At 39.7% G+C, this 23,581-nt stretch overlaps 1 protein-coding gene across 4 annotated transcripts in view; it reads right to left on the bottom strand.

The window, feature by feature from the left end:
* ZDHHC13 (zDHHC palmitoyltransferase 13) overlaps positions 1–23,581 on the bottom strand; it is a 184,324-nt gene that overhangs the window by 29,749 nt on the left and 130,994 nt on the right. The window contains exons 1-5 of one of the 4 annotated variants that reach the window (XM_081533722.1): positions 21,809–21,926; positions 20,457–20,572; positions 6,202–6,342; positions 3,196–3,318; positions 898–975 (exon numbers count right to left, since the gene is read on the bottom strand). In XM_081533722.1, the coding sequence (XP_081389848.1) occupies positions 898–975; positions 3,196–3,318; positions 6,202–6,342; positions 20,457–20,488 (374 nt within the window). In that variant the 5' untranslated portion in view covers positions 20,489–20,572; positions 21,809–21,926. Of the gene's footprint in view, positions 1–897; positions 976–3,195; positions 3,319–6,201; positions 6,348–20,456; positions 20,573–21,808; positions 21,927–23,581 lie in introns of those variants that run through there. The other 3 variants (XM_081533721.1, XM_081533723.1, XM_081533725.1) reach the window with 3 other exon arrangements.

Raw genomic sequence — 23,581 nt, 5'->3', positions numbered from 1 at the left:
TTACATAACTAACAATAAAAATAGAAATTAAAAATCACTTGAACTTTGTCATTGTTATTTTAAAAACAAAAAATAATCATGAAACTGGTATGCTGAATGAAGGGTAACAATTCCCAGACAACAGGAGATAATACTGTTCTTAGGAACTACATATTTCTCTTTGAATACGGGTCATTTTTATGTAAAGCATTGTAGCTTAAGGGGATGAGCTAACCCCCAGATTTTTCCAAATTCTTGACTCCAGAGAAAAGATTCAACTCCTTGCCTTAAATTAACAATTATCCACTCCACTTTCAGGTTCGTATCAATTCCACCGATCAGAGAGAATGGAGTTAAAATGAAAGATGAAGAAGTTGCTAAATATCCAAATAGACATTTACTAACTTCAGCTTCAGATGCCAACACATACCAGAGAAAAGAACTGATGGAGTTTACACTCACGAAACTACCACATTTGTCCATGTGACCAAATATTAAAAATATTTACTTTGATTATAAAATATAATACATATAAATTTAGTTTGGGCCCTCAATTAAACACAAAAACATCGTCTACAGAAACTCTTTAAAACTGTATTTTTTTTTTTAATGAAGGGGTAAAAACAAAAGAAAGTCTCTCAAGTGGTCTGTAACTGCAATTCCAATATGAACTACTAGCCATATATAGTTATTTAAATGCAAATTAGCTAAAATTAACTAAAATTAAAAACTCAATACCTTAGTGGCATTAGCCACACTTTTACATTTCACATGTGGCTAGTGGCGCTACCTTACTGGACAGCACAAACATTTCCACCTTCACAGAAAATTCTATTGCAAAGTGCTGGTCTGTAATATTCAGAAAGTAAGTCAGTTTTGATTCTGAACAGCAGTTTCAGTATTTAAAGAAACCTTTACCTGATGGCCCAGTGAAGAGGAGTTGAATTTAAATCTCCACCCAACTGATCTACCACAGCTCCTTTTGAAATATAAAACCTGTTAAGAGCAGATATAAATGAAAATAAGATTTAAAACTTAAAATTCACACTAAGAAAGAAAATATCAATTTTTCTTAGTAATAAATACATTTGAAAACAGAAATCATAATAATGCCCCTCTCTAAAAACACTCAGATCGGCACAAGTCTGAAAGATGCACATAACAGCATCAAACAGATCCCCGGTGAAATATTCTCATCATGTAAGTAATTACTCCTGCTGTCATGAGTATTCCTTTACAACTATACACTAAACACATAATAGCTACTTCTGCTTATTCTAACCACAAAATTCTTGAAATGGTTTATATTTAAAAGGTTTCTATTACAGATGTTCTTCTTAACTTGCAAGAAGAAAGGTGAAACTATGTCACAACTAACAGCTTAAAGTCAGAATTACTATGTGGAAACAATGATGTTAAAAGTAGGTAGCAAAAAAATAATTCAAAATTCTTCCAGAAAAGTTAAGACATTTTGAGCATTTCATTCTCTATTTTGGAGGCATAGATGGGATACATTGTATAAAGTGAAACTATAAGGTAGAGAGACTTATTTTCTTCTGTGGTTTACAGGTATCAGTCTCATTATTTCAAAGTTGTGCTTCATATATATTATCTAAACAATACACCAGTGTATTTCCACAGAAAAGGAGTATGGCTGTGAGTATATCTCGTTATTCTAACCTTCAGTATATTTTTACTTTCTTAAACCTCAAGGATTTTAAATGTGTATAATACAAAACATATACACATTCATGTACACATACACATTTTACATGCTAAGATATAAAACAAAAAAACCCACAGTTGTGCTTTATGTAGGGGAATAATTTTATACAATCCAATACATGCCTAATCTAAAATGTATTCCATATTTAATTTTGATATTAAATTATTCCCCTACCCATCCATTCCTCCTGGCATTATTACAGTATAATAATTTCAGTGATTCTTTTAAACTCGGTGAAACGATCTGTTCTATTCTGAAAAATGTGTTGTTATTGTTCAGTCACTCAATCATGTCCTACTCTGTGTGACCCCATGGACTGCAGCACACCAGGCTTCCTTGTCCTTTACCATCTCCTGGAGCTTGCTCAAACTCATGTCCATTGAGTCGGTGATACCATCCAACCATCTCATCCTCTGTTGTCCCCTTCTCCTCCTGCCTTCAATCTTTCCCAGCATCAGGGTCTTTTCCATTGAGTTAGGTTCTTCACATCAGGTGGCCAAAGTATTGGAGTTTCAGCTTTAGCACCAGTCCTTCCAGTGAATATTCAGGGTTGATTTCCTTAAGAATTGACTAGTTGGATCTCTTTGCCATCCAAGGGACTCTTAAGAGTCTTCTCCAGCACCACAGTTCAAAAGCATCAGTTCTTCGGCGCTCAGCCTTCTTTATGATCCAACTCTCACATCCATACATGATTACTGCAAAAAACATAGCTTGGACTATACGGACCTTAGTCAGCAAAGTAATGTCTCTACTTTTTAATATGCTGTCTAGGTTTGTCATAGCTTTTCTTCCAAGGAGCAAGTGTCTTTTAAAACTTTCAAGGTTGCAGTCACCATCTGACGTGATTTTGGAGTCCAAGAAAATAAAAGTCTGTCACTGTTTCCATTGTTTCTCCATCTATTTACCATGAAGTGATGGGAACAGATGCTACAACCTTAGTTTTTTGAATGGTGAGTTTTAAGTCAACTTTTTCACTCTCTTCTTTCACCTTCATCAAATGTCTCTTTAGTTCCTCTTCACTTTCTGCCATAAGAGTGGTGTCATCTGCATATCTGAGGTTATTGATATTCCTACCAGCAATGTTGACTTCAGCTTGCGCTTCATCTAGCCCAGCATTTTGCATGATGTACTCTGCATATAAGTTAAATAAGCAGAGTGACAATATACAGCTTTGACGTACTCCTTTCCCAGTTTCAAACCAGCCCATTGTTCCATGTCCAAAAATGTTCAAATTCATTGCCTAAACTGTGACTTCATTTTTAATTTTTATTTTTGGGCCAATGAGAGTCCTGGTCCAGATGATCTCTGAGGTCCTTTTCAATACTATGATAACCACAGTGCATGGCACAAAATTCAAGCATTCATTTATAATAAAGGATTAGAGATGGCTCAACATACATACTTGCACTTGAAAAGAGAAAAGACAAATAAAGGAAAGGTTTAGAATTATAAAACACACACTTAATTAACACACATATATCCCATCTTACTTTACAAGATCCAGCCTGTTATTAATGGCAGCCCAATGAAGAAGAGACACATTTTCTTTGTCTGGTTGCCTGACATCATATCCTGCTTCTACCAACTCTTTACATCGTTCAAAAATTCCGTATCTGCAATAAGATGGAAAATAAAAGGCATAACTGACACCATTAAAATAATTTCAGCTATCAAAATGTCTTTCTTTTACCATGTCTTTATCCAGTGTGTCTTTCAGCCAACACAGAAATATAATAATTAGCAAAGATATTCACAAAGTGGATGGAGTGTAAAGACAAGCAACAGAAGTAAACCTGGCTACTAGCTGATCACATAGATGAATCTATTTGGACTTGAACCTGATTTTCTGAAATAAACTTTTAACATTCACAGTTTCCCTCTTTCAATAAGTTTCACTGGATCTTCCACTATGCACCAGGAATGCATGGTGCTGATTCTGGACAATAATCTTATCCCCAAATCAAACAAAGCCCAAGCAATGACCTCACAATAAGGGAGCGAGACTAAAAGCAAACTGGAATGGGATAAATTTGGCAATAAAACATGGACATGGTATAGGTACAGAAAAGGAAGGAATGATTAGCCCTTCCTGAAGTAGATGGAACATGATACACAAGCTATGAAGGGAAGACATTTCAAGCAGAGGTAATAGCATGTACGAAAACCAGAGATATGAAACTACACAGATGTTTGGAGAAATAATAAGCAATTTAGCACCAAAGAAGCATAAAGCATAAGAAAGGCAATGGCAGGAGATGAGGCTAGGAGAGGCAGGCAAAGCCTGCATGATCCTTCTCTGCCATGCTTTGAAATTTAGACTTTACGGCTCAAGGGGAAGCCAGCGCAGGTTTTAAAGAAGAAAGCACTCAAGCTTTGGGCTGTAAGAAAGATCACATTAGTGCAGTATAGAAGCTAATTTGAGGTGAAGACTGAGAGATCAGTTTAGAGGCTCTTGTATTAGAGACAGGTGATCAGCCTCAGGTAAAAGGAATGGAAAAGGAGGCAAAGATTGAAGGGACATTTAAGAGAGTTATTTAACTATCAGAATGAAAAGCAGGAGAGAAATATCTCTTTTTAATGCTAAAATAATTTTCAAAATCACTCGTTAGCTCTATTTCTTTTCAATAGAAACTAATAAGTCCTACTAGACCATTCAGTTTCTTTGAAACTTACTTTTATTTAGAGGGACCTGAATGTTTCACTATGCCTTCAAAGGGTCAAAATCAAATCAAATGGCAGAATGTCTGTTTCCCACACTATTAAATTAAATAACTTCCACCTCATCAAAATGTGTACATGCCTGTCTTTATGGCATTTTTTAAAAGATAGAGATACCCATTTGACAATGCGAAGTGAAGATATTAATGAGAAAATGAGTTGTTGATAATGATACATATATATATATATATATTTATGTCCTCCATCTTTTAAATATCAACTTTCACATTTTATTGGAAAAGAAATACTCCCCTGTGATGACCTAGAGGGGTGGGATGGGGATGGGAAGGAGGTTCAGGACAGAAGGGATATATATATATATAAAATTATGACTGATTCATGTTGCTGTACAGGAGAAACCAACACAAAACTGTAAACCAATTTTCCACCATTTAAAAAACATTTTTAATTAATAAAAAATAATTGGGAATCAAAAAAAGATAGATACTCCCTTTACATGAGAAACATAAAGAGTACAAATTATTTAAGGGTATTGATGATTTAGAAAATACAAAAACACCTATCTTAACTAGATCTTTTTCACCCTTCCCAAATACTACCTAAATATCTTCTCACAACCACTTAAGAAAGTCCAAGACCTGAAGAAAATTTTAGGAAAGATATATGAGTTATTATTGAGATTCCCTGTGATGTAGCCTAATTTTTTACACTTATTATAACAGAGCTTTATTGAAAGCAGTGAAACATTTAAATGTTTCCATTTTAATTAAAGCAAGTATCTATTTACTTAAGAACACTCTCATCTTCACATAAATATAACAATGCAAACATTCTCAAATAATATTCAACTAAAGTAGTGGTTCCCAGGGCCTCCAGAATTCATGTAAATTAGTAATTAGAATATTCAAATGATTGTCAATTACTTTTTAGCAAACATGAGCAATCTATTAGTCTATATTAAAACCAAACAGGTTAACTAATCATCAAACATCTTCACTTTTGACAGAAATTATATCAAGTTTGTGCAATAACATTGGTTTCTTTCATGCAGATTAGAAGCTCTGACAGGCAGGCCTATATTTGATTACCAATAAAGTGGCCTACTAATTAACATAATCTGACAGGCAAAATATTTCAAAACATATTCAAAGGCAAGAGATGTGGTAGATGTTAACAATCAGAGAGATCCATGAGGGTGAAAATGTTGGAAATGATTTAATGCAAATACCCACAGGTGGAAATCTTAAGGAGAAACTCGAAACATATTTCATTTTCAGTGAAAGCAAAACAACTGACTATAGTTTCAAGTGGTCAGAAAACTTGTTTCTATTTTACTGACTTTCTTCTAGTGCACCCAACAAAATAGCTACATAGCAAGTATCAATAAATGTTTAAAATACCCATAAATGTGTGAGTTGTATTCTTCCATCTTATCTTCATATTTAGGTTACAGTACATTTTAAAAGCCTAAGATGTGTGTTTCAAACTCAGAGTCTAGCATGAGTGTCATTTAAAACCATCTGCTCACTCAGTGAACATTTATTGAGCACCTAATACAAGACAGAAAGTGTGCAAAAGCACTGGGGTTACAAAGATGACAAAGACATGCTTTTGCTCAGAAGTTCACAATCTAAGGGAAGAGACCATTAATGAAAAACTAAGGTGCACTGTACCAAATGCTCTGATGCTGGTATGACAAACATACTATCACTGGAGTATGAAGGGAGGAAGGTGTACACGGGAGTGCCATGAACTGCACATAGGTTATTATAACTCAACAGAAACTAAGGAGAAAACAAAGCATCAGGAAGACTTACTGAGTAGCTTTTACAATGTCACAGTTACTAGAATCCTCTATAAGAGGAAGAGCTTCTCTCGCCTTGGCAAGTTCTTTGTTTTCATGTGCACAGACTCCATGTCGACCAAATCCTGGAGGGTAGGGGCCGTGGCTGTGATTCCTGCACTGAAGAGTAACAGTAATTTGACAAGACACAGTAAGAGAATCAATGTCACATTCAACTACATCATAAAGCATTTGGTACTATCAACAATATCTATCAATTAAATGATTTTTTTTTCATTCTTAGAGGTATAGCCTATAGAAGATTTTCATTTTAATTCCATTCACTAGGATTAGATGCTTAATATTAGAAAATTCCAAATTATGTATTCGGTTGCTGCAAAAATAATTGTGGTTTTGCATTGTTGAACTCTGTGGTTCAACACTGGAATACATTCTTAAATAAATGTGGTTATGTTATACATTACTTTAATGCATACTTCTCACTATGTATTTTTGCTAATGACTTATCTGCTGTTTATATTTATCTTAGACTATGGAAATGATGTTAGACAAAAAGTAAATTCCAGTGATTTTTTAATTCAAGTTCAAAATGGATCATAAAGCAGCAGAGACAACTCGCAACATCAACAGCGCACTTGGCCCAGAAACTGCTAATGAATAGTACGTGCAGTGGTGCTTCAGGAAGTTTTGCAAAGGAGACGAGAGCCTTGAAGATGAAGAGCCAGTGGACAGCCGTCAGAAGTTGACAATGACCAACTGAGAGCCATCATCAAGCTGATCCTCTTACAACTATAGAATGTGCCGAGGAACTCAACATTGACCGTTCTATGGTCATTCAGCATTTGAAGCAAACTGAAAAGCTGAAAAAGCTCAATAAGTGGGTGCTTCATGAGCTGACTGGAAATCAAAAATATCATCGTTTTGAAGTGTCATCTTCTCTTATTCTACACAACAAACCATTTGTTGATTATGATTGTGATGGGCGACAAAAAGTGGATTCCATAGAACCCCGGGTGACTATCAGCTCAGTGGATAGACTGAGAAAAAGCTCCAAAGCACCTCCCAAAGCCAAACTTGCACCAAAATAAAAGGTCGTGGTCAGTCTGGTGGTCTGCTGCCAGTCTGATCCACTACAGCTTTCTGAACCCCAGCAAAAGCATTACCTCGGAGAAGTATGCTCAGCAAATTGATGAGATGAACAGAAAACTGCAACCCCTGCAGCTGGCATTGGTCAACATGAAGGGCCCAATTCTTCTCCATGACAATGCCTGACCACACGTCGCACAACCAACACTTCAAAAGCTGAACAAAGTGGGCTACAAAGTTTTGCCTCATCCACCATATTCACCTGAAGTGAAAGTGTTAATTGCTCAGTTGTGCCTGACTCTTTGCAACTCCATGGACTCTAGCCCACCAGGCTCCTCTGTCCATGGAATTCTCCAGGCAAGAATACTAGAGCAGGTAGGTATTCTCTTCTCCAGGAGATCTTCCCAATCCAGGGATTGAACCTGGGTCTCCTGCATTGCAGGCAGATTCTTTACCATCTGAGCCACCAGGGAAGCCCTCATTCACCTGACCTTTCATCAAATGACTATCACTTCTTCAAGCATCTCGACAACTTTTTGCAGAGAAAACCCTTCCAAAACCAGCAGGAGACAGAAAATGCTTTTCAAGAGTTTGTTGAATTGCAAAGCACAAATTTTTACACTACAGGAATAAACAAATTTATTCTTGTTGGCAAAAACGTGCTGACTGTAATGGTTCATATTTTGATTAATAAAGATGTGCTCGAACCTAGTTTTAATGATAGAACACTCATGGTCTGAAACTGCAATAACATTGGCACCAACCAAATATTTCTGTCATAAAACAAAGGCCATCTGCAAAAGACACCAAAGTATTCTGTTACTTGTAATAGGTGGAGGGTCATGGCTCTTGACAGCAGGAAGGTCACCAGGTATCTGCTTCAGGAAGTCATGGCGAATACACCCTAAGGCTATGGGAATGGAGAAATGAAATCCCAGAAGAGGAAGAGGAAATACTTTTAAATATTTGACTAAACAACAGCCAAAATCTTCCAAATTTGGTGAAAAGTATAAACCCACGGCTCCTACAAGCTCAACAAACCCAAGAGGCACCAAGCTCATAATATTACACCAAAGCATATAATAAACTACTCGAAACCAATGATAAAGATAGCAGTCCAAGGAAAAAGACACATAATGTTCAAAAAACAAAGATAAGAATGAACTCTGACTTCTTATCAGTAAGTACCAGCCAGAAGACAAAAGCAAGACAGTTTTAAAAATCTAAAAGAAAAAACTTAACCTTCAAACACTAACAAAAATATTCTTGAAAAATAGGAATGAAAGAAACACTTTTTTCAAACAAATCAAAGCTAAGAAAACTTCCAACAGACACTATCTTACAAGAAATAACAAAGGATGTTCTTCAGGCTAAAGGAAAATAATACCAGATAGAGTTCTGAATCAACACAAAGAAATAAAGAATGACAGAACTACATGGGTAAGTATATACAATTATGTGGGTCAACATAACAGACTTTCTTGTATTTTTTAATTTCTTAATGACAATAAACAGAAGTATATTGTTACAGGAGATTCTTAAAATAGTATTTGCAGATAAACAGTGATAAGTAAACCCAAGAGCAACTTCTAAAAAAAGTCATGCAATAAGCCAATAGCAGAAATAAAATAAAATACTTAAAACATACTCAGTGTTTTTCAAACTGCAGGAAAAGTAGAGGGAAAATGAACAAAGAACAGAGAAGGAATAAAACATATAAGGTAATACATTTATACTAAACTATATTTATAATCACATTAAATACTAGTGGTCTAAAGAAAACCAAATGAAAGACAGTTTGTTAGACTGGATTTTTAAAAAAGTAAACACCAAGAAAACTACATGTCGTCTACAGGAAACTCACATTAAATACAAAAACATACATAGGTTAAAAGTAAAGGATAGAAAGAGATACGCCATGCAAAAAAAAATAAGCATAGGAATTCAATGGTTATATTAATATAAGACAAAGTAGACATCAACACAAGAAATATTACCAGAGATAAGGAGGGACATTTCAAAATATTAAAGAAGGCAATTTATCAAGAAGATATAACAATCTTAAATACATGTGCACCCAAAACGAACTTCAAAATTCACGAAGCAAAAAAGAAAAACAGGAAGATTGATTAGTTGAGTATTTTACTACTTCTTTCAGCTACTAGAAAAGGAGAGAAATCAGAAACAGATGCATGTGTGCGTGCTCAGTCGTGTCCGACTCTTTGGGACCCCATGGGCTGTAGCCCACCAGGCTTCTCTGTCCATGGGACTCCCCAGGTAAGAACACTGGAGTGGGTTGCCATTTCCTACTCCAGGGGATTTTCCCGACCCAGGGATCAAACTCACGTCTACTCTGTCTCCTGCACTGGCAGGCAAATTCTTTACCACTGCGCCACCAAGAAGACTTAACACTACCCACTAATTGGATCCAACTGACATTTTCATAAAATCCCACCCAACAACAGAATAGATATGTGTTCCAAGTACAGATGGAATATTCATCAAGACATTTAATATACTGGACCATAAAACAAGTCTCAACAAACTTATATGGGTTGAATTCATATGAAGTATGTTCTCTGGCCACAGCTGGAATTAAATTAAAAATCAATAACCAAAGGATATATGGAATATTCTCAAATATCTTTGCAATCCCATGAACCACAGCACGCCAGACCTCCCTGTCCATCACCAACTCCCTGAGGCCACCCAAACCCATGTCCATTGAGTCAGTGATGCCATCCAGCCACCTCATCCTCTGTCGTCCCCTTCTCCTCCTGCCCTCAAATAATAAGGGACTTCTGTGATCATGTTTATGCCATTAAATTCAATGACCTAGATGAAATGCAAAAAATTTTCTTGGAACACACAAGTTATCAAAATGGAATTAAAAAGAAATGAGTAGCACTCTATCTATTAAAGAAATTGAGTTCATAATTTTAAAATTTCCAATAGGGACTTCCTTGTAGTCCAGTGGCTAAGACTCTGTGCTCCCAGGTTTGATCCCTGGTCACAGAACTAGACCCCACATGCCACACCGAAGAGTTCACATCCCACAGTGAAGACCTGGTGCAGTCAAGTAAATAAATAAAAATATTAAACAAACAAAAACTTCCCATTAAACAAAAACAAAACAACTCCAGGCCCACATAACTTTTAACCGGCAAACACTATGAAAACATTCAGGGAAGAAATGATACCAACTCCTTCAGAATACAGAAGAATTGCTTCCTACCTCATTTTAGAAGGCAGCATGATCCCAAAAATAAAACCAACAGACATTCGCAGTAACAAAAACTACAGACTTAATACCCTTCATGAATACACATGTAAAGATCCTAATGAAATGTCAGCAAGATTGTATTCAGCGATTCAAATATAAAAAGGATAATATACATTACAACCAAGCTTAAACATTTCAAAAGCAATCAATACAATCCACCATCTTCACAAAATAAATATACTCAATTCAGCAGAACAAAAGCCTTTGACATAATACAACACCCATGCATGACAAACACTCTTCGCCCACTAGGGAAAGAAGGGGATTTCCTCAACCTGATAAAGAGCATTTATAAGAAATCTACAGGGCTTCCCTAGTAGCTCAATGGTAAAGAATCCACATGTCAATGCAGGAGACACGGGTTTGATCCCCGGCCTGGGAAGATCCCACACGCCGCCAGCAGCTAAGCCCATGCACCACAGCTATTGAGCCTGTGCTCTAGAGTCTGGGAACCACAGCTACTGAGCCCATGCAGCCCAACTACTGAAGCCTAAACACAACAAGAGAAGTCACCGCGACGAGGGGCCCACGCACTGCAACAAAGAGTAGTTCCCTGCTCTCCGCAATTACAGAAAAGCCCACATGCAGCAACAAAGACCCAGAACAGCCAAAAATAAATAAACTATTTTTTAAAAATCTACAGCTGCCACACAGTTAACAGTAAAAGACTGAATGCTTTAACTGTAAAGACTGAAACAAAGCAAGAATGCCCACTATCACCGCTTGTAATCAACAATGTACTGAAGTCCTGGATTTATAAGAGTAAAGAAAAAATGCATACACATTAGAAAAGAAGCAAATCAACCTTTATTTGCAGACAACATGATCATATACACAGAAAACCCAAAGGGATCTTTTTTAAAATTTACAATAGCATCAACAATATAAAATACTTACAAAGATTTTCTACTGTATCCAGCATGTTTAGTTGCATTTAAGGGAGAGGTTCACATCAAATATCTAGCAAGTCATTCCTAGAAATCCAAACTGGCTTATTATTTTATAATCCCATCTTGTTCTTTACCATAAAGTTGTTACCAGGCTTTTATCCACCTTATTCACCAGACCTGTCTCTCTGAACAACTTCTCATTGTTTAAAAAAAACTCTGAAAGGATGAATACACAACAAGAATAGAAAATTGAAGATACGTGAAATGTGCTTATATCAATTCTCCAGGAGTTCCAAAAAAGATTAAAGAAATGATAGCTTTACTGAAAGAAGTTCATAATCCCACAACAGGTTACTCATAAGGGGTCAGTACTTTTGTTCTAAGTTATCTTACAGTTAAATTGACCTTTTGGTGTATAGTTCTGTGGATTTTAACACATGTGGAGTCTTGTAACCACTACCAGAATCAGGATCCAGAACAGTTCCAACACCTCAAAAGACTCCCTTGGGATATTCCTTTTAAGCCACATCCCTACCTCAACCACCTCAGCTCCTGGCAACCACGAATATGTTCTTCATTACTTATTTTTTTCTTTCCCAGACTGTCACACAAGGGAACAATGCAGAATATAATCTAAGACTGGCTTCTTGCACTTAGCATAATGCTGAGACTCATTCAAGTTACTGTATGTTATTAATAGCTCCTTCCCTGCTATAGAGTATTCCATGCCATGAATGTATCACAGTTTATCCATTCAAACAACCCACCTGGGTTGTTTCCAGCTTCTGGCAATTATAAATGGAGCGGCTATAAACATACATTTTGTGTGAACATATGTTTTGCTTCCCTAACGGTGAAATCTGCTTGACCGTCTGGTAAGTAGATGTTAAATGTATAAGGAACTGCCAGATCGTTTTCCGGGGCGGCTGGACCACTTTGCACTGCCATTAGCAAATTACGAGAGTTCCACTTGCTCTGCACCCTCTGGCGCTGATACTCTCTCGTCAGTATAATAGACGTGCAGTAGTGTTTCATCAGGGCCTCAGACTGCATATCCCTGATGGCTGATGGGGGCTGAGTGTCATTTCATGTGCTAGTTGCTATCTGTATATCTTCTTTGTTGAACTGTCTTTTTACTCTTTTTTTTTTAATTGGGCTATTTTCTCACTGCTAAGTTTTGAGAGTTCCTTACATTACACATGCTAAACAAAAGTTAAGTCCTTTGTCAGATATGTGATTTGTAAATATATTCTCCCCATCTGTAGCTTATCTTTCCGTTTCTTAAGACTGTTTCATACAGCAAACACTTTTAATTTAATGAAGTATAATGTAGCGATTTTTTTTTTTCTTTCATGGATCATGCTTCTGCTGTCACTTCTAACAACCACTGCCTTGGGACCACAACTCCTCTGCTCAAGAGGAAGTTCTCCTCTCTCAGGGTTTCAGGTGCTTCCGCTGCCAGGAGACCACTTTCCTGCTTCTTGAACCTGAACTAGAGGACTTCTCCACGAGCACTCCTGTCTGCAGGGATGCTCACTGCCAGAGTTCAAGCCCCGGGGTGGGGGGTGGAGGAGAGGAGGGGACTCAGATGGGAAGAAGGCAAACTAATTCCTGGTTCAGTGGTTTTTCGAATTCTGGTCTTTCCCCCTGCTCTGCTGCTGCTGCGTCGCTTCAGTCGTGTCCGACTCTGTGCGACCCCATAGACGGAAGCCCACCAGGCTCCGCTGTCCCTGGGATTCTCCAGGCAAGAACACTGGAGTGGGTTGCCATTTCCTTCTCCAATGCATGAAAGTGAAAAGTGAAAGTGAAGTCGCTCAGTCGTGTCTGACCCCCTGCTCTACCTGCTACAATTTTCTTTTAAGAATCCTTAAAGAGTATTCTATTCTATCCAGTCCATTCAAGGGGACAGACAGGGTGGAGTGTTCTTTGCTCCTTCTTAGCCAGAGCTAGAATCACAAATGTTTTTTGAATATACAAGTTCTGACTTCTCTGGTAAATTCAACCTCACTGCATGACACTCTTATTTTACATGCACACACTCACACAGATAAAAATAAACATATACATAGCGAGATTAAAACATCAAAACGACATTGGGATTCTCTTCACCATATCACAGTAATTATAACTACCTCCAACTGAAAGAAGACAAGGGATCAAGGAAAGAGTTAAACTCTACTCAGAATTTCTATAGTCTCAATAAACAGCAGATGTAGATAACAGACGGAGAAATCAGTCTGCTTTTTACATAAAACTTAAATTTTTTTAAATCATAAAGTAATTCACACTCATTTTAAAGCTCCAGTAATACAGACACGAACACTTTAGCTCATATTCTGGACTCCTTCCCTCCCAATCTTGTACCAGTAGAGATACTATTATTAACAGTTTGGTATATATCCTTCCTCACTATCTGTATATACTTTAATATATGTAACGTCATATAGTATGCACAGGTTTTTATGATTGTCTTCTTATATTTAACAAAACATCTTCAAACATGGGGTTTGAATATATAATTATTCATCAACTTGCCTGTCTCACCTAACAATATATCATGTACAGCCCTGCAGGTCAGTAAGCAATGGTTGAATATTATTCCATTGTAAAGATCTAGCATAAATGCCTGGAAAATCCCATGGACAGAGGAGCCTGGTAGGCTGCAGTCCATGGGATCACTAAAAGTCGGACAAGACTGAGTGACTTCACTTTCACCTTTCACTTTCATGCATTGGAGAAGGAAATGGCAACCCACTCCAGTGTTCTTGCCTGGAGAATCCCAGGGACGGGGGAGCCTGGTGGGTTGCCGTCTATGGGGTCGCACAGAGTCGGACACGACTGAAGCGACTTAGCAGCAGCAGCAGCAGCAGCAGCAGCATAATTAGACGTTAGACGTGCAAGCTGATTTCTTGCATGTCTGTTGTTTCTAAACAACCCTATAATTAACATCGTATACATTCTCTAACATTGATTCACCAACGCAGGACTGCTGGGTCAAAAAAAAATTATGTATTTTAAACATAAACAGATACTGACCAATTATCTTCCCTAATTCACATTCCCAGCAGCAAGTATAAGTGTTCTTTTCCCCAAAAACCTCCCCATAACTGAATATTATCAATCTTTTTACAATCTTTCCAATCTGATGGCTAAAAAACATGGCATTTGGCTTTGCATTTCGCATGCCCCTAGTTGTTTATTGTCTCATATTTTCTCTTTTGTGGGTTGCCTTTTCATAGTCTGTTTTTCTAGTGGATTATGTATCTTTTTTCCATTTATATTTCTACCTTAAGAAGATTAAGCCTTTCTTTACATACAGATTTTTCATCACAAACAAATGTATATTATATAGATACAAATGTGTTACTTCTCATTATGCCTTAAGGCTTTAAGGACATCAGTTTCACTTTTCATGCAGAAAGTTGAGGAGGATTACACATTTCAATATAAAGAGCATTTATTATGAACAGTTTATTCAGCAATTAATTACTGTGTTTTTATGACATGCAAAGCATTATGTTAGAACACAAGACATCAGTGCATATCCTCTAGGAGCTTAAGTCTAATGGGGCAGCTAAGTCAGAGACAAAGAGATACTTCAAGTGATAACTGAAGCAGTATGTGATGTCGTGGCAAAAATTGGTGACCAAGAGTAGACAACAGGAGGTACCTGTGTTCATGTCGTTTTTGCCTAAATCCAAATCATAATAAAAGCTAAAGATGATTACATAAACTCAAAGCCTGGTTTCAAAGCCAACGGTCTCCAAAGTGACCCATTCAGTAACAGAAGAAAATGTTAAAGCTGCTATTATAATGACTTCTGTATTTTTTAGAAAGTGGGGAGGGAAAGCCACAAAAGTTTATAAATTTGTCTTCTTTAAGCTTTTACGAGTTTTTAGTCCTGGAAGACTCACGTGATCTGTATATCAAGCAGGTCACACCTCATGGTCTGTTTACAAGGTAACTTGGGAGCCGTGTAAAAGTCCACACCCAGAGAGGTTACAATGGGACCATCACCATATTGCAGTATTCATCAGGCTAAGTAATTTTCAAGGTATATTACCTAATTTTAAACTACTAACTAATTTTAAAACTATCCTTCCCAAAGTAAGCAAGTGGCTTACACTGATTACTCCAAAGAAACGATGAACTGAAATAATAACAGTAGTACTGATATAAGTACAAGCAAACAAGAAAATGGCAGAGCTGACACTTGTCATAACAGGTGCTCTTCACTGGCCGCAAGAAGTGAAACAGAGAAGGTCTAATCTGATCTAACAAAAGGTCAGGCTTCCTCCAAAAAAATTTTCAAATTATCAAAAAGGCTGATCTGAAGCAGACTTATAATTAGTATTTTTAATTCAAAACCTTACCATGAGTATATACTGAGCTATTCACTTATGAGTACAATTTAGAAACATACTGTCAAATCCGGTAATAACATGATAATATGGATTTGGAGACTGGCTCCTTCTCCCAGGCCCCAGGTACATCAAACAGAGGGAGCTGAACTTTTTATGTCCCAGCTCACCACATGGCCCAGGATCGTCCCTGTTAACATGTAAGTTAACTGGTCAGGGGCCAACAAGGGACAGCAAACTGCAGTCAGTAGTATCTGGATGATCTGGACTCTGCAGCTGGAGGCCTGAGCTTCCAGCCAGCGTGCAGTGCACGTGCCTCTCATCATTCCCTTAATCTCACAATACAGGACATTTTACAACAATGAAAACCTTAATTTCTGCTTTTCACATTGCGGGGTGGTTTACTCTAGGGGTGCAAGCCCAAAACTGCTTTACTGACAAGACTGCATGATCAAAAAAGCTTAGAGGACACAGCTGTAAGCTATCTTCTTTGCTCTAGATATTATTCCCTCTCAAAATTCTGCCGTAAGACCTACAGGTGAGAAAGGAGATGACCTGCTTTGGGGAGAGGTTAACTTCAGGGACAGTCACATAAAATGTTTACAGAAAACAACCATGTAGTCCCAACACAAAGGTTAAAGCAAAGTTTGTCAAAATCCTACATCCTTCTCAGAAATTACTTGCTGGCTAGCAAATAAAATGTTTTTTTTAAGTATTCTCTAGTTGTTTCCTTTTTACCATGTTGAAAGGTAATCTCCTTGAGAACAAGGTCCAAGTCTCAGATTTCAGGTTGGCTGTATGATGGTAGCTAATCATCTACCTGATTTGGGGCTTCAGTTTCTACATTTGTAAAATGAAAGGAGGAGATCAATGTAGCTGTAAAGTTATCTCCAAATCCATGTTTACGGTTCTAAGAAGAGCAGGTGTACTGGTAAAGGCATCACCGCATAAACAAATACCCTTCGTGGCAGTGGAAGCCTAACTGCTATATGGCTGCCTACAATATTAAGCTAACAGAATAGACTGAGCAAATTCTTATGACAACAGCAAACTCATAAGAGTTTTCATTAATCATTCACTCAGAGAAATGTAAAGAACACCTACTAATCCTCAAAGGTGATGCTGTGAAAGTGCTACACTCGATCTGCCAGCAAATCTGGAAAATTCAGCAGTGGCCACAGGACTGGAAAAGGTCAGTTTTCATTCCAATCCCAAAGAAAGGCAATGCCAAAGAATGCTCAAACTACCGCACAATTGCACTCATCTCACACGCTAGTAAAGTAATGCTCAAAATTCTCCAAGCCAGGCTTCAGCAATACGTGAACCGTGAACTTCCAGATGTTCAAGCTGGTTTTAGAAAAGGCAGAGGAATCACAGATCAAATTGCCAACATCCCCTGGATCATCGAAAAAGCAAGAGAGTTCCAGAAAAACATCTATTTCTGCTTTATTGACTAGGCCAAAGCCTCTGACTGTGTAGATCACAATAAACTGTGGATAATTCTGAAAGATATGGGAATACCAGACCATCTGACCTGTCGCTTGAGAAACCTGTATGCAGGTCAGGAAGCAACAGTTAGAACTGGACATGGAACAACAGACTGGTTCCAAATAGGAAAAGGAGTATGTCAAGGCTGTATATTATCACCCTGCTTATTTAACTTATATGCAGAGTACATCATGAGAAACGCTGGGATGGAAGAAACACAAGCTGGAATCAAGATTGCTGGGAGAAATATCAATAACCTCAGATATGCAGATGACACCACCCTTGTGGCAGAAAGTGAGGAGGAACTAAAGAGCCTCTTGATGAAAGTGAAAGAGGAGAGTGAAAAAGTTGGCTTAAAGCTCAACGTTCAGAAAACTAAGATCATGGCATCTGGTCCCATCACTTCATGGGAAGTAGATGGGGAAACAGTGGAAACAGTGTCAGACTTTATTTTTTTGGGCTCCAAGATCACTGCTGATGGTGACTGCAGCCATGAAATTAAAAGACACTTACTCCTTGGAAGAAAGCTTATGACCAACCTAGATAGCATATTTAAAAGCACAGACATTACTTTGCCAACAAAGGTCCGTCTAGTCAAGGCTATGGTTTTTCCAGTGGTCATGTATGGATGTGAGAGTTGGACGCTGAAGAAAGCTGAGTGCTGAAGAATTGATGCTTTTGAACTGTGGTGTTGGAGAAGACTCTTGAGAGTCCCTTGGACTGCAAGAAGATTCAACCAGTCCATCCTAAAAGAGATCAGTCCTGGGTGCTCACTGGAAGGACTGATGTTGAAGCTGAAACTCCAGTACCTTGGCCACCTCATGCGAAGAGATGACTCAGTGGAAAAGACCCTGATGCTGGGAAGGATTGGTGGCAGGAGGAGAATGGGACTACAGAGGATGAGATGGTTGGATGGCATCACTGACTCGATGGACATGGGTTTGGGTGAACTCCGGGAGTTGGTGATGGACAGGGAGGCCTGGCGTGCTGCGATTCATGGGGTCGTGAAGAGTCGGACACGACCGAGCGACTGAACTGAATATACTAAAGAGGGTACTAGGTAATTAGGGATAAAGGATGAGTAAGACAAAATTCTTGCTACAATCCATTCATTCATTCACCAGGTGTTTCTTGAATGCCTACTATGTGTCAGTCACTGTTCGAGAAACACCTTGATATGGCCCTGACCACAACAGACACAGTCCAAAATAAGAAAAAGAAAAGGGGGGGCAGGGATATAAAAAAAAAAGACTTGTAGCTATCTGAATAGTCTCCTCCACCAGGAGCAGAAAAAGCAGAATAAGATTCTATAAGACAGCTATGAATACATCTGTGGTGATTATTATAACAAAGTCCCCAAGTTCTTTGATACTTCTCCATCAAGAGGAAAGAATCTACGTCCCTCCCTCTCAAATCTGAGCTCTTTGACTACTTCAATAATAAAATACCACAGAAGTGACACTCGGCCAGTGATACTCGGCAGGCTCAGGCCTCAGAAACCGGCAGCTTCCTCTGTCTCTTGAAATATTCACTCTTAGAAGCCAGCTGCCATGCTGTCCAGAGGCCCAGGCCACGTGCAGGTGTCCCTGCTCAAAATCATCATGACATGTGACTGAGGATACCGCCAAATGATACCAGCCTGAGTCATCCCAGGTGACAAGTTTTTCCAGCAGAGGCTCCAGACATGGTGGAACAGAAACAAACTATCTCTGCTTTGCCCTGGCCAAAATCCTGACTGCTATGATTTGGGATGATTTGTTACACAGTAGTAGATGACTGGAACACAGTTAAGATATAAGAGGTATTTCTCATATGGAGATATCTTGAATCCAATTACTTTTTCTAAATAGTACATAAGTACCATTAAAGTTAATTAACTAAAGAGAAAACCAAGATCTAGCAAACTGTATTTAAACTCCCATGAAGCTCAAAATCCTGCTGCTGCTGCTGCTGCTAAGTTGCTTCAGTCATGTACGACTCTGTGCGACCCCATAGACGGCAGCCCACCAGGCTCCACCGTCCCTGGGATTCTCCAGGCAAGAACACTGGAGTGGGTTGCCATTTCCTTCTCCAGTGCATGAAAGTGAAAAGTGAATGTGAAGTCGCTCAGTTGTGTCCAACTCTCAGCGACCCCATGGACTGCAGCCTACCAGGCTCCCCACCCATGGGACTTTCCAGGCAAGAGTACTGGAGTGGGTTGCCATTGCCTTCTCCACAAAATCCTGACGATTATCAAATAAAACAAAGGCAGAAAGAGAGATCGACAGATAGCCATTAAAATTTCTCATGGCATTAACAAGTACTCTGCATTAACAGAGTTAAGTATCCAAGTTTATTCACTGGGCAATTATTTACAGAGTATGTTAATGACATTAAATGCTGAGAAGAAATATGAAGGAAGGAAGGAGGCTAGGGAATGTTGCTGATAGTGGTTATGATGGGGAGGGCCTGCCAACATTGCCGTGACATCTGTGTGAAGACCTTACAAAAGTGGAGGGAGTAAGCCATGTAAATATATGAGAAAAGAGTTTTCCAGATAGAGCGAATAGTAAGTACAAAGGCCTTGGGGCCAGTGTGGCTTTGGTTGATTGAGCAAGAAAGCAGTATTAATAAAAAATGAGGTCAAGAGAGGAAACTGGGGGCCAGAGAGTAAAGGCAAATTCTAGTAAAAACCTTTCAGCTGGAATCAGAGGAACCAAATCCAACCAGAGCAGGAATGTTCTTGTCTGTTTTGTTCATCAATTAATCTCCAGCACCTGTAACAATACTTAACCCCTGGGAGGACAAATGAGGTCTTGGCTCTGTCACTTAGCAGCTATTTGACTTTTAACAAATGACTCCTCCTTTTTTTTTGGTCTCACCACAAAGCTTGCAGGATCCTCAGTTCCCCAACCAGGGAATGAACCTGAGCCACGGCAGCGAAAGCACAGAGTCCTAACCACTGGACCACCAGGGAAATTCCATGACTCCCAACTTTTTGAGCCTAATTCTAATCTTTAAAACTGTAGTAACAATCCCTCCCCACCTCACAGAGTCACAGTGAGAATTAAGAATACGGAAGTATTTTTCAAACTGTAGAGCATCGTATACAGGTAAGATCTTTAGGTTACTATTGAAAAAGTTAATAGCAATTATTATTAACAACAACAATGATCTCTACCTTGTTCCACTTAATCTCAACCTCTGAATCATGCTCTCCCTCCATGTGGCGGGGAATTCAAGCAGGGCAATCTTTCCTGAAGCACCAGGTAATGAATTTTAAGCACTTAAAGGCTTCTGTAAATGAGTGGTAGTAATTAAGATATGATAATTACTCCTACTAACTTTTCCTTGAAACTCTAAGGGGGAAAAAAACAAACAAACAAGACAGTTTCCATGTGAAGGTTCTACACTCTTTTGTAATATCTGGTCTGCTTCCAAACCTTTTTTATTCTATCAAAATGCAAGAACATTTGACAACTTCCCTCCTGTTTTGTCCCTCACTTAATCTTACATCAGCTTGCTGAAAGAACAGAGGGAAAGGGGGAGCATGAGGAACATTCTCAAGATGGCAAAGAATTTTTTTTTAGAGAGGCCAGCTAAGCCAGTCATCTCAAACTGCTTGAACCCCACTTAGGGACACAAAAATCTACTACCCAATTCACTCCAGCCAGAGACAGCTTCCGTTTTCTCATCTGTAAATGGGGATTCTATCACCTTCTTAAGGATGCTTCAATTCTGTAATTAAATAATGCACACAAAAGCATTTGGCATATATATGCTAAGAATTCACTAGACTCTGGCTGAACCTGAGTATTTTTCATATATTCAACAAATATTAAGTAAACAGCTATAATATGCCAGTCAGGACCATAAACAAAAAGGACAAAAATCTAGTTCTCCTGGGGCTAACATGTACCTACTGTCACTCCCCATTGGCCCCTTCTGCTTTCTGAAACTACATCTGGCTTCCAGCACGACCTCCACCACACACAGAGTCCTTTGGGATTTTGCAGATAGCTATCACGCACCTCCCTCTCCACCCCGCTTTCTCTGGCCTAAACAAACAGCCTCAGATCTTTCAAGGAGTAAGCAAGGATATCGAAACAGGGAGCTAGAACAGGGTTGGGTGGGGCGAAGGCAGGTTCCCAGGCGCCTCGGCCGAAAAAGAAATGAATAGAACCTCACAGACTTCAGGCCAAGGTCACGAAGGGCTGGTCCAACTCAGGTGTGTCACCTGACACCTCTTCCAGGAACGGCTTCCCTCCCCTCCCAGGACCCACAGCGGTCCCAGCCCTAAGGTGGATGCGGGAGAGCCGGTATGGCACTCCTATGTCTTCGCCTTTTCTTCCCGGTCGCCTCGGAGAGAATTCCCTGCATCATTCTCGGCGTTTCCAGGCTTCCCCCTCCCTGGACCCTGCCCCTCCGCTCCCTGAGGCCCCTCTGGGAGCTACCTCACACCCAAGCCCTCCATCTCTTCATCGCCTCGGCCACCCGTCGGGCCCCTGAGACGCTTGCGCCAACCGCACTCACCTGCGAGCCCAGTCCCGGTCCCTCCATCTCCCCAGTGGCGGCGTCGACTCGACAAAGTGGCGCCGGCGGCCCGCTGGCCAGCCCGCCTCGAGCCGTCTCTACTCCCACTTCCTTCTGTGACTCCGCCTCCACCGCGTCCCTGGCTCGAGCCCTGCACCGTCAATCGGCCTCGAAAGAGCCAATCCCTGTCCTCCTCTCGGCTGGGGGCGGAACTCTCGCGCCGCCAGGAAGGCTAGTGGAGAACTGAGTCGGAGGCCCCGCCCACGCCCCGCCCCCGCCGGGTGCTAAGGGCTGCTGGCCAAGGCTGTGCACTGCTTGCTTGCCCAGGTAGGTGTCCACCTGTCCGCATGCCTCATCCTGCCGCTAGTACAGGTCCAGGATCTGGCTGTTATTCCAACGTCAACCACCATCTGCCGAGTGCAAATCGGGACTTGGCTGTTTAATAGCTAGATGGCCTTGTGAAACTGTCTCTTAACTTTACCTCAATTTCAACATCTGTGAAATGGAGAAAACGAGGGTACCTATTTCACAGAATTGTCAGAAGGATTAAACGAAATAAAGCATGTAAAGCCCCTTAGCCAATGTTTGACATAAGAAGGAACCAATAAATGTCAACTATTAAAACATTTGCCCCTCTGTTCCTGTGATCTTGGGCGAGTCTCTTTCACCTCCGGGGCTCTGTTTCCTCAGCAAAAGAAAAAATATATGAGTTCCATCGCTCAGGTGGATTGGGAGGAGCCCCCATCCGCGCTCCCCATGCCCTTTTGTGAACTCCACTGAAGCAGCTGACACCTAACCTCTATTCAGCCTGAAGGACAGATATGAAGCTAGGTGAAGACTTAGCTTCTGCCCTTGGGAGTCCACTGGGGCAATGGGGCTCTCCTACCTCAGTTTCCAGAAAACACTAGGGCTTCTTCTAGCCCAGGACTTAATACAGTCTTTGCAATTATTTGCCGCAGAATTGATGCTTTTGAACTGTGGTGTTGGAGAAGACTCTTGAGAGTCCCTTGGACTGCAAGGAGATCCAATCAATCCATCCTAAAGGAGATCAATCCTGGGTGTTCATTGGAAGGTCTGATGTTGAAGCTGAAGCTCCAATACTTTGGCCACCTCATGCGAAGGGTTGACTCATTGGAAAAGACCCTAATGCTGGGTAGGATTGGGGGTGGGAGGAGAAGGGGACAACAGAGGATGAGATGGTTGGATGGCATCGCCGACTCGATGAACATGGGTTTGGGTAGACTCCGGGAGTTGGTGATGGACAGAGAGGCCTGGCGTGCTGCAATTCATGGGGTCGCAGAGAGTCGGACACTACTGAGTGACTGAACTGAACTGAACTTGCAATTATTCCTTAATGTATCTGTTGCCAAACCAAACCTTTGGAGGTTAAATTGGAAAAGGATTGAAAGAATTATGTCTCCTCCATTCTACTAAAATAGTTCTAAACCATAAAATAAATGTCTAGAAAGTAAACAAAGTGGTTTTTCCTGTGATAAATATTGTAATACAGTATAATTGTAAAGCTTTACTGTTATTATTATTATTATTATTATTATTATTATAGTGCCACTACCTATTGGGAACATTCAGTCCTGAGTTTCCCCAAAAGCCCAAGATCTGCAAGGCTGGGGCCTTATTGTATCCACCTGTGAACTCCTGGTGCCTGGCATAGCACTGGGACATGGAAAATGCTTGGTACAATTTTACTGAGTGGATGCGTGGATGGATAGGTGTGTCATCAACGTCTATGATACAAGGAAGGACAAATTAAGT

This window comes from Giraffa tippelskirchi, chromosome 10 (genome assembly GCF_054371585.1).
Source record: "Giraffa tippelskirchi isolate mGirTip1 chromosome 10, T2T-mGirTip1v1.2.pri, whole genome shotgun sequence".
Taxonomy (NCBI): domain Eukaryota; kingdom Metazoa; phylum Chordata; class Mammalia; order Artiodactyla; family Giraffidae; genus Giraffa; species Giraffa tippelskirchi.
Note: the sequence above shows the minus strand (reverse complement) of the source record. Positions and strands in the feature narration are given on the sequence as shown.